The 12180-nt window shown below is 40.4% G+C and overlaps 3 protein-coding genes across 6 annotated transcripts in view; 2 read left to right on the forward strand and 1 right to left on the reverse strand.

Annotated features, from left to right (window-relative positions):
- The first annotated feature begins 232 nt into the window (after positions 1–232).
- On the forward strand, positions 233–1571 carry LOC119553998 (eukaryotic translation initiation factor 4E1). The gene is made up of 6 exons (XM_037864705.1): positions 233–404; positions 461–716; positions 778–852; positions 911–1010; positions 1074–1161; positions 1221–1571. The coding sequence occupies exons 1-6, from the start codon at positions 353–355 to the stop codon at positions 1379–1381; spliced, it is 732 nt and encodes a 243-aa protein (XP_037720633.1). The 5' UTR covers positions 233–352; the 3' UTR covers positions 1382–1571.
- Positions 1572–5017: 3446 nt separating this feature from the next.
- LOC119553912 lies at positions 5018–7341 on the reverse strand. Its single transcript, XM_037864588.1, has 3 exons — positions 7041–7341; positions 6285–6982; positions 5018–5616 (listed from the first exon to the last, which is right to left on the reverse strand). Exons 1-3 carry the CDS (start codon positions 7216–7218, stop codon positions 5323–5325), a joined length of 1170 nt encoding a protein of 389 aa, XP_037720516.1. The 5' UTR covers positions 7219–7341; the 3' UTR covers positions 5018–5322.
- Positions 7342–10344: 3003 nt separating this feature from the next.
- Positions 10345–12180, forward strand: part of LOC119552642 (Down syndrome cell adhesion molecule-like protein Dscam2) — a 46475-nt gene continuing 44639 nt past the window's right edge. For 3 of the 4 annotated variants that reach the window (XM_037862331.1, XM_037862332.1, XM_037862333.1), the window contains exon 1: positions 10346–10762. The gene's annotated coding sequence lies outside the window, so the exon portion shown is untranslated. Of the gene's footprint in view, positions 10763–12180 lie in introns of all 4 variants that reach the window. The other variant, XM_037862335.1, reaches the window with a different exon arrangement.

Below are 12180 nucleotides of genomic sequence, written 5' to 3' on the forward strand. Positions count from 1 at the left end.
AAACAAAATTTACACTATGTATAATAATTTTATAATACCAAGTTATACAAATTATACACATAAAAGCCAAAAACGAAAAAATGTATAATCGCGGGTGACCAAGAAATTTCGTTATAGTAATTGCGGAATTGGTCACACTGCAAACCTCATCGATAGGGGTTTTTAAAACAGGGTGGCAACGCTTTTAGTGTCATTGTGAATTGTCAAAGTCTCCGAGGGGATTTTCCACATTTTTCATTAACCGCTTATACTTTGCACGAGACAATATACTATTCAAGGAGTTTTTTAGTAAAATAAAACGAGAAAACTAACATAAAAAAGTTCGCTTATCGAATTGAATAAAAAAAAAAATATGGTGTACACCGGTTTCGAAAGCAACGGATTACAAAATGCTGGGGAAACTGGTGAGTTTTAGGGATAATTTTAGTGTCTAAATTTCTGGAACTTTCCCCCCAAACAGAATGGGTGCAATATGGCGAACCCAACGACTGGGAGCAGAGTCTGGCCGTTTATGATGGAGTGGATCTAATGAGCGGCGATGAGCAGGAGATGCCCTCCTTGAACCGGGTGATGAGCCTCATTGACTACGACTTGGCCATGAAGCATCCACTGGAGCGCACTTGGACTCTTTGGCACTGGGAGAACGATCGCACCAAGAGCTGGACCGAAATGCTCAGCGATGTGACCAGTTTCAATACTGTGGAGGACTTCTTTAGGTCTGCCATATAGAGTGTTCCCATCACTGTATCTAACTTTTCTACCAATTCCCTGCTCCAGTGTGTACTATTTTGTCAAGCCGCCATCGGATCTCAAGATCTTCAACGACTATATGGTCTTTAAGGAAGGTGTACGGTGAGTTGGACTCTCTTTAGTCAGATCTTGAAGGCATACAAATGCATTCCCCTTGCAGGCCCATGTGGGAGGATGATGCTAACAAGGAGGGCGGTCGTTGGATTATGCTGTTAGACAAGGCCTCCAAGGGCTTTATAGATAAGTTGTGGCACGATTTGGTAAGACACTTACGCCATACCATCAAATTAAGACGAATGTGTTATGTATATATTCCCTCTTAGCTTTTGTGCATGATTGGGGAGTGCTTCCAATTTTCAGACGAGATATGTGGAGTGGTCATCAACGTGCGCAATAAGGCTAATAAGTTGTGTGAGTATAAGATTACTTTTCCTTTATTGGTTATCATGCCAAGTATCTTTTGCTTACAGCCCTTTGGACAAGGGATTCGCGTAATTCCCGTGCCATCCTGTCCATTGGCACCCAGATGAAGGAGCTGCTGCAGCTGGGCGAATTGGAGCTCCAGTACCAGCTGCACAAGGACGCCATGGTGCAGCACGGACCCAACGTGCATTCCATATACAAATTGTAGGCCCCCATATAGCCAAAGCCATCGTAAATGCCCAGTTCTTGGCCAGAAATGAGCATCTACGATCGCACAACAAACGCGCAACGCATATGCCAAAAACATTTGTCAAACTCACATTTTATCCACGCACCAATGCTTTTTGAGATGAACAGCGGTTGTCGCATGAATAAAGCATTGCATAGAGAAATAGAAATATAAACTAGTTGGCCACGTACCGTGTGGTGACGGTGTTGTCCTCGGGCGAGCTGAGTCGCCTCACGTATTCCCGGCGGAGTGGGAACCACTCGCTCTCCTACGATTATCCTTGGCGTCATAATTTTGGACGACTCGTCCCCATCCTTAACGGCTGCCATGTCGCGGCAAGTGCTTATGTGTGTGCCTGGTCCTTTTCCCGGTTTAGGGCTTTTGTTTGTGCTGCTGCTGCGCATAGCAAATTGTGACCAATTTATGGAAATATGCTAGGGACGCATTCCCCCTAGTTGTAACGGAGTGGTGCTCTCTTAGCATTTTTCAGGATCTTGGCTTTTTTATGGGCTAGAGATCGGAATGGGCTAAAATATATTTGTTTCCATTATTATTATTAATACAAAACCTTAAAACAAATGTACTTCGGTTTTTATTGAAAGGTATTGGGTGTGGGGTAGGGCTTATAAATATAAATCATTGGATATTTAGAAAAACATGTCTTAATTTCTCAATGTCATGATATCTCTTGTGAAGTTAAAATGCTGTTTCGGAAGAATTTAGTATTTCAATATGAAATGAGGTTTTATATGACTGAAAAATCTTAACTATAGATACATATTGTTTTAGTTAATATTGGTCGGACATATGTGGATAAATTCGCTTAGCTTTTAGGGCAGATGAATAAGTTGGTACTATGTTGATGGTTCCTCAAATTACATATTAAAATATATTCGTCTTGGACTCTGCCCTTTCAGCTCTGTTGCCCATGCGACTCGTATGATTTGATTGCTATAATTTGTAAGGATTTTGCTTTTATTGTTTTATTGAATTATGAAGTGGCAGCCACCAAATGACTGGAACGTGATACACTGTACACCGGGTTATATGACAGTGCCAATGGCAGCGTATCCCTGACATCCTGTCCACCCTTCGGGCAATGGCACCCTCTTCCTCTCGGCTCCTCAGGCGAATCCTGTTTTTGATACGAGCAGGATTCCTTGGCGCAAATGAATGCATGCAGTTATTCCGTTCGTAACGTGAATTGATATGCCAACACGTACGCGGATTTCGAGGAGGAGCTCTGGCAGGATCTGGATCTTTGGAGGACAGGTAACAACCTGGGATATGGCAAATAGTTTAACTCGAGTTTAGCACTTAAAGCGCAATTTAATAACCGCTATAAAAGGTTTTTCCTTGCGCAGAAAAAAAAACAAATGCCAGCTGGGTAGTGCTTTTTCCTTTGGCAACGGGAAAAGCAAATAGGGGAAAACTGGACAAACACAAACAGAGAATATCCGGCAAAGCGCAAAGGGCAGCCAACTAATGTTGTAGTTTTTTCTCCATATTAAATGAAATGCAAGCTTAATTGAAAAACGCTGACTTTGCTGCACAGGAAACAATTTGAAAAAGGGAATTGTAAGTGCAATATTCAGAAAAATCTCATGAATATGACTTTTATTTTCTAAAGGATATGTTTATGCTTTGAAAAATACAACTGGAAAGTGAAAAAATCATTATAAATGGATGTAATATGATTATATAATTTTTATGAAAACAAAAGTGAGCCTTTTTTTTAAATACCGTATAATCAAATACAAATTACCTGACATAATTAAGATTAGCATATTGTTTTTGCACTTGTTTTATGGAAATAATTTTTTAATGTTAAAAGGTTGTATATAACATTTTCTTTCTGTGCCTTTTTCCGGTTCCTGTTTTGCTGCTCTCCTGTTGCTGCCTTAAGGACAACGTTGTAGCCTGTTGCAATTTTAATTAAACAAAAAGCGTAAAATGTTTGACCATTTCCACCGAGTCCCCCAGTTTGTCCCCCATCTGAGAGTCCGAATCCGTATCATGCTTCTTTTGCCAATGTTGGGGGTCCCAATTGTCTTTGGCACGTAAATTTTCTTTGCCAACAAGCACGAAATGGTTTGTCCTCTCGCTGGTGTCCTGTGTCCTGGTGTCCAGAGTCCTGGGGTCCTGGTGTCCCTTTTGCGCTGCAAAACAAATTAATTGTCTGTTTTTCACATACACTTTTGTCGGTCTCCAGTTCCCAGTTCCCAGTTCCGAGTTCCCAGCAGCCCAGTTCTATCTTCTCCAGCTTGAGGTCCTGCGGTTGTCCTCGTCGCGTTTGTTCAATTTTCAGCGCTCTGTTTGTTGCGTAAATTGCGGCTGTTCTGGTTGTAATGGCCACTCCCCCTACTTTCTCCCAAAATTTTGCCCACCGACCCACTTGAATTTCACTTGGCCGTCGCTTAGCTCATTTGCTGCACATCACTTTTGGCGGGGGGTTCCGTTTTCATTTTTGTCATAATTCAAATGTAATTTCCCAGACACTCACACACACTACTCCCCCCTCCCTTTTCACCACCCCCTTTCCTCACCCCTCTTCTGTCACTCATAATTATTTTTTGATTAAAGATGCCACCTCCCCCAAAAGACATCGCTTTTCTTTTGTGCACTACTTTGTGGGGGAAATTGTGGAGCTCAACAAAAAGGGAAATGTTGATAAAAGCACTTGAATTTAAATTTCAATTTAATTTAAGTTTGAAAATATATTGTTCTAACAAAATGAAGTGATTGATGATGGGGGAACTTTCATCAGGATTTTTTAGAACCCTCCGATTTTAATATATTTTTACGATGATTGAAGAAATATCTTATTTTCCTCATCCGAGTCAGAAAATCATTTTCTCATACAGCTGCGGGCTTCATTTTCAGTTTATTTATTGGCAATAAATACGCCAGATCTTTGAGTGCAAAAAGAGAGCTGGGAATGCAATTAAAATAACGAAAAGTGGAAAATGCAATAAACACTTTTCGATTGCCAATCGCAGTGAATTAACCGGATTAACTCATCGATGGACGCAGTAAATCTGTTTGCCACTTTCCCAGGCATATGACAAATTCGCATCTCCGAAATGCAATTAAAGGAACTTGATTTGGAGCAGATTAAATCGAAACAATTCTGGAAGGACCAGTACAATACGTATGTACTAGTGTGTATTTTGTTGGCAGTTGTAGGCGATTTGCATTTTAAAATAATGACTACATAAAAAACTAGTTAAAAGTTGACAACAATGAAATGTCAAAAGCGCTGGAAAACTTTATGCTCCATCCCCGAGACTCGACTCGGGTAAACTTTTTGTGTCTTTCCGTTTAATGCGACTCCACCCCCAGAAGACCCACCTATTTTCCGAACCCAAAACCATCCTTTTTGCCAGCTCTGCGAAAGCCTTTTACCCCTTTTGTTTTGCCCGAACAATAACAGCAAATTTTTCTAAAATTTCATGTCGCCCACCGCCCCCTCCTGACTGCCACGCCCCCAAGCTAAGCCCAGCCCAAGCTATTTGCAATTTAACTTTTACCCCCTCATAAACAAGGGGGGTTTCCAAAGGGGGGCAAGTCAAAACAGGGACACGTAGCCCAACTCGGCTTTAGTTTTTAGTTGGCTTTTATTAACTTTTGTCTCTGTCTGTGTTTCCCTGTGTGTATTTTGTATCTGTGTGAGCTCTCCTCCGACATTTCCACTTGTTTTTCATTTTTTTTTGGCATTAAAGTTGCACAATTACCGAGATTTGACACTAAGACGATGGCGGGGCAAATAGGGGATTCCCACAAACTGCTCGACCAATTTACAGTAGTGCTCAAATTTCAAAAAATCAACAAGGGAAGCCACTCCTTGGGGTTGTTTTCCATGTGTTCCTCCACCCATCCACCCATCGTTCTGGTCAATTTAACTTTGCAGGCTTAGGACTTCAAGAGGTGCTCCGCTTTCTCTTCAAAGCCGTATCGGTGTTCCTTACCTCGACCAGGGACTGATAGAAGCATTCCGGGGGCGGCGAGATGTGGATGTGCCAGAAGAAGGCGTTGACAAACTCGCTGGTGATCGAGTTCCGGAGCACCGCATCCGCCAGCATGGCGTAGATGCCTTTGGCCCGCAGCTGCTGCTTCCGGATGGCCATCAGCCGACTGCTCCGGGTGGCCTGGTCGCCCCTGGTGTTCTTGGCCACCGCCTGGTACAGGGTCCCGAACACCTGGTGGAACAGGGTCTAAATGGGGATGGGAATTATTGGGGATATTAATAAAACAGCACAAAAGGAGCGATTAATACTAACTAAAATTTGAAATGTGCCTTTAACCTTAATTATACAAGTATAATCATTAAAAACTATAATTAAATAAATATAAATAAATATATATACAAAAAATGTAATGTTAGTTTCTTAATTTAAATTAATAAGATTTATTTATAAGTCAACAGTAATAGTGGTTTTTTCTTGGTACATATTCCCACTTTCAGAATGTTAATGCTCAAGAAATACCTTCTTCAACTCGATGTCTCCTCAACTCGAACTTCTTTGTTGGAAGATGGTGGTTCTAGTAATGAAGGTTCGACATACATGTACAAAAAGATATAATACAATTTCTAAAATATAAAAAAAAGCTTTTTAATATTTAATCTAACTGAAATAAAAACCAAACAGTCTTAGAGAAACATAATAGAGTATGAATTTACAATACAATACAGTTCTCAATTAAATGTTTCTCTACAACTAAGATAAGATAAGATAGTTGATTAAGATTTTTATTCCGTTAAAAGCTCAAGTGTGAATTTACTTTGTTAGGATCCTTAATAGCAATATTGGTATGTTTTACTTGTGAAATTTTTGTTAAATTGCTAAATATAATAGATTCCGAAAAATAGTCAACTACTCACCGTGACGGTCAAGTCGGCGATGCTCATGCGCTGGAAGTCCAGTCCGCGCTCCTCGGCGGCCATGACGAAGGCAAACTTTACGGAGGCGGGCAGGGCGAAGCAGTGGCACTGCTGGGCGCTCAGCAGGCGGAACAGCATGATCATGCAGTTGAGGGCGATGAGGCATTCGCCCGGCGACGAGTCCTGCAACTTGGGCACCAGGACGGCCCACTCGGCCGGGTTGGGATCGCCATCGACGCTCAACAGTCCATAGGCGATCCAACGATTACCAATGGATGCCCCGAAATACGGCGGCAGAGTCATCTCGGCGCCATCGAATTCCACGGCCAGGACAAAGTCGAAGCGGATGAAACGCTGCCGGTTGCTGTGGCGCTCCATGGCCACCACTTGGTGGACGAAGGGCACCTGGTTGAAGCTCAGCACCGAGTACTTCAGATCGTAGATCCTCTTGGTGCAGGAGGAGGTAACAGTCTTAAGTTTGGAGATGGCCACCTGGAGTTCCCGCTGGAGGAGGAGATTCATGCTCTGGGCATTCACCGCATTGCCGAAGAAGAACGGGTGGCGATAGTTGGCCCTGGTGAATCCCACACTGCGTCGCTCCTCATCGTAACTGGGCACCACTGCCACCGGCAGGCGGATGGGCAGGAAGATGTCGAAGTTCAGCGGCATATCCAGGCTCAAGTTGTTCACATGGGCGGCTACTCTTGGCATGGTCCTCGATTAGGATATGGAAGAGAATCGGAACACACTACTTACCCGTTTTGTGTAGCTGCCCCAGGTAATCTTTAAAAACCGCACCATCGCTTTGCAACTGCTTCTGAATGGCCAAGGACAGCATTCGTGAATCGTGGATGAAGCGTTGGTGACGCTCCTTGCTCACCGTAAACTCCACAGCCAGATCCTCCATTACACTCATAAAGTTGTAACGTGTCATGGTATTGAAATATTACGAAAGATTTCGCTTCGTTAAAAATGGTTAAGGTACGAGAACCAAACCTTAAGAAAGTCTTTTTATAAAAATAAAAAAACGCTTTGTATAATATATGTCCTCAGAACCTTTTTTTACTCCAGCTTTTGAATGACACGAAAGTCAGTGCTACAATGATTCATAGATAAACAATTATTTGTAATATCTTATTTTTAGTGTTGGTTTATCCAACTTTGTATGTATGGAAAAACGTTTGCCTAGCCAGGGATGGGACAAATTAAATTATGAGATTTCCAAACTACTAAGTTATGGTATTCCAAAACTGCAATTCTAGTTTCCATAACTTGAATTATTGGACTCCGAATTAGACGTGGGATACCTCTATGAGTAAGAAATTAAATTCTCTAATAATCTGCACTCAAATTGTTATTAGACAAGTTATGGGATCTAGAAATTGAGTTTTGGGTTCCCATTTCTGGAATCCATTAGAATTTCGGAAAAATCAAAAAAAGACATGAAAATGGGCTAAAATTTTGACTCTCTTGTATAATAACAATTTGAGTGCAGATAATTAGAGAATTCAATTACAAACTCATAGAGGTATCCCACGTCTAAATCGGAGTCCTTGAACTCAAGTTATGGAATCTAGAAGTTGAGTTTTGGGTTCCCATTTCTGGAAGCCATTAGAAATTCGGAAAAATCAGACATGAAAATGGGCTAAATTTAAGACTCTCTTGTATAATAACAATTCGAGTGCAGATTATTAGAGAATTCAATTACAAACTCATAGAGGTATCCCACGTCTAAATCGGAGTCCAATAACTCAAGTTATGGAATCTAGAAGTTGAGTTTTGGGTTCCCATTTCTGGAAGCTATTAGAAATTCGGAAAAATCAGACATGAAAATGGGCTAAAATTTTGACTCTCTTGTGTAATAACAATTCGAGTGCAGATTATTAGAGAATTCATTTACAAACTCATAGAGGTATCCCACGTCTAAATCGGAGTCCAATAACTCAAGTTATGGAATCTAGAAGTTGGGTTTTGGGTTCCCATTTCTGGAAGCCATTAGAAATTCGGAAAAATCCGACATGAAAATGGGCTAAATTTAAGACTCTCTTGTATAATAACAATTCGAGTGCAGATTATTAGAGAATTCATTTACAAACTCATAGAGGTATCCCACGTCTAAATCGGAGTCCAATAACTCAAGTTATGGAATCTAGAAGTTGAGTTTTGGGTTCCCATTTCTGGAAGCCATTAGAAATTCGGAAAAATCAGACATGAAAATGGGCTAAAATTTTGACTCACTTGTATAATAAAAATTTGAGTGCAGATTATTAGAGAATTCAATTACAAACTTATAGAGGTATCCCACGTCTAAATCGGAGTCCAATAACTCAAGTTATGGAATCTAGAAGTTGAGTTTTGGGTTCCCATTTCTGGAAGCCATTAGAAATTCGGAAAAATCAGACATGAAAATGGGCTAAAATTTTGACTCACTTGTATAATAACAATTCGAATGCAGATTATTAGAGAATTCAATTACAAACTCATAGAGGTATCCCACGTCTAAATCGGAGTCCAATAACTCAAGTTATGGAATCTAGAAGTTGAGTTTTGGGTTCCCATTTCTGGAAGCCATTAGAAATTCGGAAAAATCAGACATGAAAATGGGCTAAAATGTTGACTCACTTGTATAATAACAATTCGAATGCAGATTATTAGAGAATTCAATTACAAACTCATAGAGGTATCCCACGTCTTAATCATAGTTCAATAACTCAAGTTATGGAATCTAGAAGTTGAGTTTTGGGTTCCCATTTCTGGAAGCCATTAGAAATTCGGAAAAATCAGACATGAAAATGGGCTAAAATTTTGACTCTCTTGTATAATAACAATTCGAGTGCAGATTATTAGAGAATTTAATTACAAACTCATAGAAATATCCCACGTCTAAATCGGAGTCCAATAACTCAAGTTATGGAATCTAGAAGTTGAATTTTGGGTTCCCATTTTGGAAAAATCAGACATGAAAATGGGCTAAATTTAAGACTCTCTTGTATAATAACAATTTGAGTGCAGATTATTAGAGAATTCAATTACAAACTCATAGAGGTATCCCACGTCTAAATCGGAGTCCAATAACTCAAGTTATGGAATCTAGAAGTTAATTTTTGGGTTCCCATTTCCGGAAGCCGTTAGAAATTCGGAAAAATCAGACATGAAAATGGGCTAGAATTTTGTCTCTCTTGTATAATAACAATTCGAGTGCAGATTATTAGAGAATTCAATTACAAACTCATAGAGGTATCCCACGACTAAGTCGGAGTCCTTTAACTCAAGTTATAATATCTAGAAGTTGAGTTTTGGGTTCCCATTTCTGGAAGCCATTAGAAATTCGGGAAAACAGACATGAAAATGGGCTAAAATTTTGATTATCTAGTCTAATAACAATTTGAGTGAATATTATTAGACAATTTAATTACAAACTCATAAAGGTATCCCACGTCTAAATCGGAAACCAATAACTCAAGTTAAGGAACCTAGAAGTTGAGTTTTGGGTTCCAATCTCTGGAACCAAAAACTGTACTTCTAAATTCCATAACTTGAGTTCTTGGTTTCTAATTTTGACGTGTGATACCTCTTTTCGTTTGTAATTGAACTTTGTAATAATCTGCACTCAAATTGTTATTATAAAATAGGGTCAAAATTTTAGCCCATTTTCATATCTGATTTTTATTTAAATATTTTGTATTATTGCATGTTAACAGTTTGATTTATACTACTATTACGATCATCTTCAAAGGTAATTATGATTTTAAAACATCATATCATATCATATGGCAGTGATCAAAAAATCGCAACGTGAGAGTGGCGAGAGTGTCTCTGTGAATGAAAGCCGAATGGAATCCAAATTACTACGCTTTACTACGCTCCTGTTGATGCCGATTCGGATGGAGATTCTGCGCACAATCCCCAGCATCCACTGGCAGGTGGGGAAGAAGGGATTCGGCCATGCGGAGGTGGATGTGGAGGCGGAGGAGGCGGTGGCCACTATGGCAACCTGCATCTGCACAAAAATCCTGCGGGACAGCGCAATCAGGACTCAGTTGCTGTTCGACGTTGCTCGCGTGCGGTTGTTGTCTGCTCCTCAATTTCCTTGGCAGGCGAGTAAGTGCTGGAGCAAGCGAGATAGGGCGAGGTGTGAGGGAGAGACAGAGAGACCTGTTATCAGAGGAAAAGGAAAAAAAATAGAAAAAACACCGAAGAGCGCGCCGTCGCAGTTGTTGTCGCCAGTTGTTGTCGTTGTCGTTGTTGTCATTGTCGCAAGTGCAACTCGCAATTCGCAATTTTGCGTTGCAACAGCAACAAGAGAAGCGGCAAACGTGCGTGCCATATATACAAGCCTTTCACATATATACAGTGCCGGCCGAAAGTGTATTCGTGTTTGTGAGTGCAACGTGTGCCGGCCTTTAAGACAACGAAAAATCCGCCAAGTCTGCCAAAGAAGTAAAAATCGCGCTGGATAATGTTGTGTCTAATGAAAGGTGTTGTCGTTAACCCTCCCAATTTTTCCCCACACCCATTTTCCCACCTCTTTTCGCCTTGCATGCGCGCAAATTGAAAATAAATTGAATTGCAGCAACGTGCTTAAATCGAAAAGAAAAACAACAAATGCAATAACCTTGTTTCTAGCTCTATTTTTTCGAGTGGAAAAGTGCTTCCCCTCATGAGAGAAAATTGCATGCAAATTTGCTTAGCTGCTGATGGCTTGACGAGCAGATAAGTGTGTTTTAGCAAGAAATTGAATGGGTTTATTTGGGACAGTTTAATTCGGACAGGAAATTTGGTGCAACAGTGGTGATTTTGAATGTGTACATCATTTTTGGGCAAGAATAAATGCGGCGTCCTTATAATTTCATGAAAATATGTTGCATGATATTAAAGTAACTTTTAGTTCTGTGCAGTTTAAAATCATTCACCTTTTTATGTTTGTAAGAAAAAGTGTGTGGAGTTAAAGAAATAAAAATGCCTCTTACTATTTAAGTAATTTTGTTTAGTTTTTGTTATGATTCCAATATGATTGGAATATTAATTTAAGTTGTATATTGGATTAACATTTGTTTCAAATTTCATTTATTTAATTGAGTTAGTTTTTTGGGAAAATCAAGTAAAGAGGATACAATATTTTTAATTGAAGTGCTATTATTTTTAAAATATACTGAATAGTTGATTTAAACACGAAAAAGTATATAAACATTTGGTTGATAAGAAATACCAATTTTTGGGAGATACCTTTTAAATATAGGGATTATTATGTTTTACCGAAACCCATTTGAATATGACTTCGTAAGAAAGTGAAACGCTGTCTTCAAGGTTCCTTTGAATACCTGCACTTTGTGAATCCCCCAAGAAGTGCTCCATATGACCGAAGTCGTTTCAGAGCTTCCCAACTTCTCCACCTGGGCTCATCAATAAGGCATAATGCAATCCTGCCCCCTGACTGCCTCGGCTGGCTTGAGTGCCCCGCTTCCGTGGCTCTGCTCCTCGCTGCCTGCTCCTTTCTCCTTTCTCCTGGTTCCTGGTTCCGTTCCACCCCCTTTGACAAGCCGAAGACACGTTTAGCAACGCTTTCACGTAGCTGGCGACCCCCTTTTCAGGTCCTCTGGCCTTCTGGTTCGCTGCTGCTGGCACTCTCGAGCTTTCTGCTAATTGCCGCTTAATTGTTTGACATTTTCCCCGTATTGTGTTGAGGGCAAATGGCATTTATTTATATTTCTTTTGTGCCGGAGAAGCTGGCAGCTGGCAGCTGGCATCTGGGTCCTTGCACTCCTTGCCTTTCCTTTCGTTACGTTACGTTACGTTTCGCATGCAAGCAATTAGCTGTGCAGCGTGCATTCTTCCACACATATGGTATGTACTACCTCTATATACGTATCTGGATAGTACCTATGTAAAGCCAAGA

The sequence above is a fragment of the Drosophila subpulchrella genome, chromosome 3L (genome assembly GCF_014743375.2).
Source record: "Drosophila subpulchrella strain 33 F10 #4 breed RU33 chromosome 3L, RU_Dsub_v1.1 Primary Assembly, whole genome shotgun sequence".
Classification (NCBI taxonomy): Eukaryota; Metazoa; Arthropoda; class Insecta; order Diptera; family Drosophilidae; genus Drosophila; species Drosophila subpulchrella.

What these genes read in the sequence shown, in the direction of transcription:
- LOC119553998 (XM_037864705.1), top strand. Translation starts at nt 353, where the DNA reads ATGGTGTACACCGGTTTCGAAAGCAACGGATTACAAAATGCTGGGGAA. An exon ending in ACTGTGGAGGACTTCTTTAG is followed by an intron (nt 717 to 777) that starts GTCTGCCATATA and finishes TCCCTGCTCCAG; the next exon opens with TGTGTACTATTTTGTCAAGC. An exon ending in ATAAGTTGTGGCACGATTTG is followed by an intron (nt 1,011 to 1,073) that starts GTAAGACACTTA and finishes ATTCCCTCTTAG; the next exon opens with CTTTTGTGCATGATTGGGGA.
- LOC119553912 (XM_037864588.1), bottom strand. Translation starts at nt 7,218, where the DNA reads ATGACACGTTACAACTTTATGAGTGTAATGGAGGATCTGGCTGTGGAG. An exon ending in GGGGCAGCTACACAAAACGG is followed by an intron (nt 6,983 to 7,040) that starts GTAAGTAGTGTG and finishes TGCCAAGAGTAG; the next exon opens with CCGCCCATGTGAACAACTTG. An exon ending in TCGCCGACTTGACCGTCACG is followed by an intron (nt 5,617 to 6,284) that starts GTGAGTAGTTGA and finishes ATCCCCATTTAG; the next exon opens with ACCCTGTTCCACCAGGTGTT.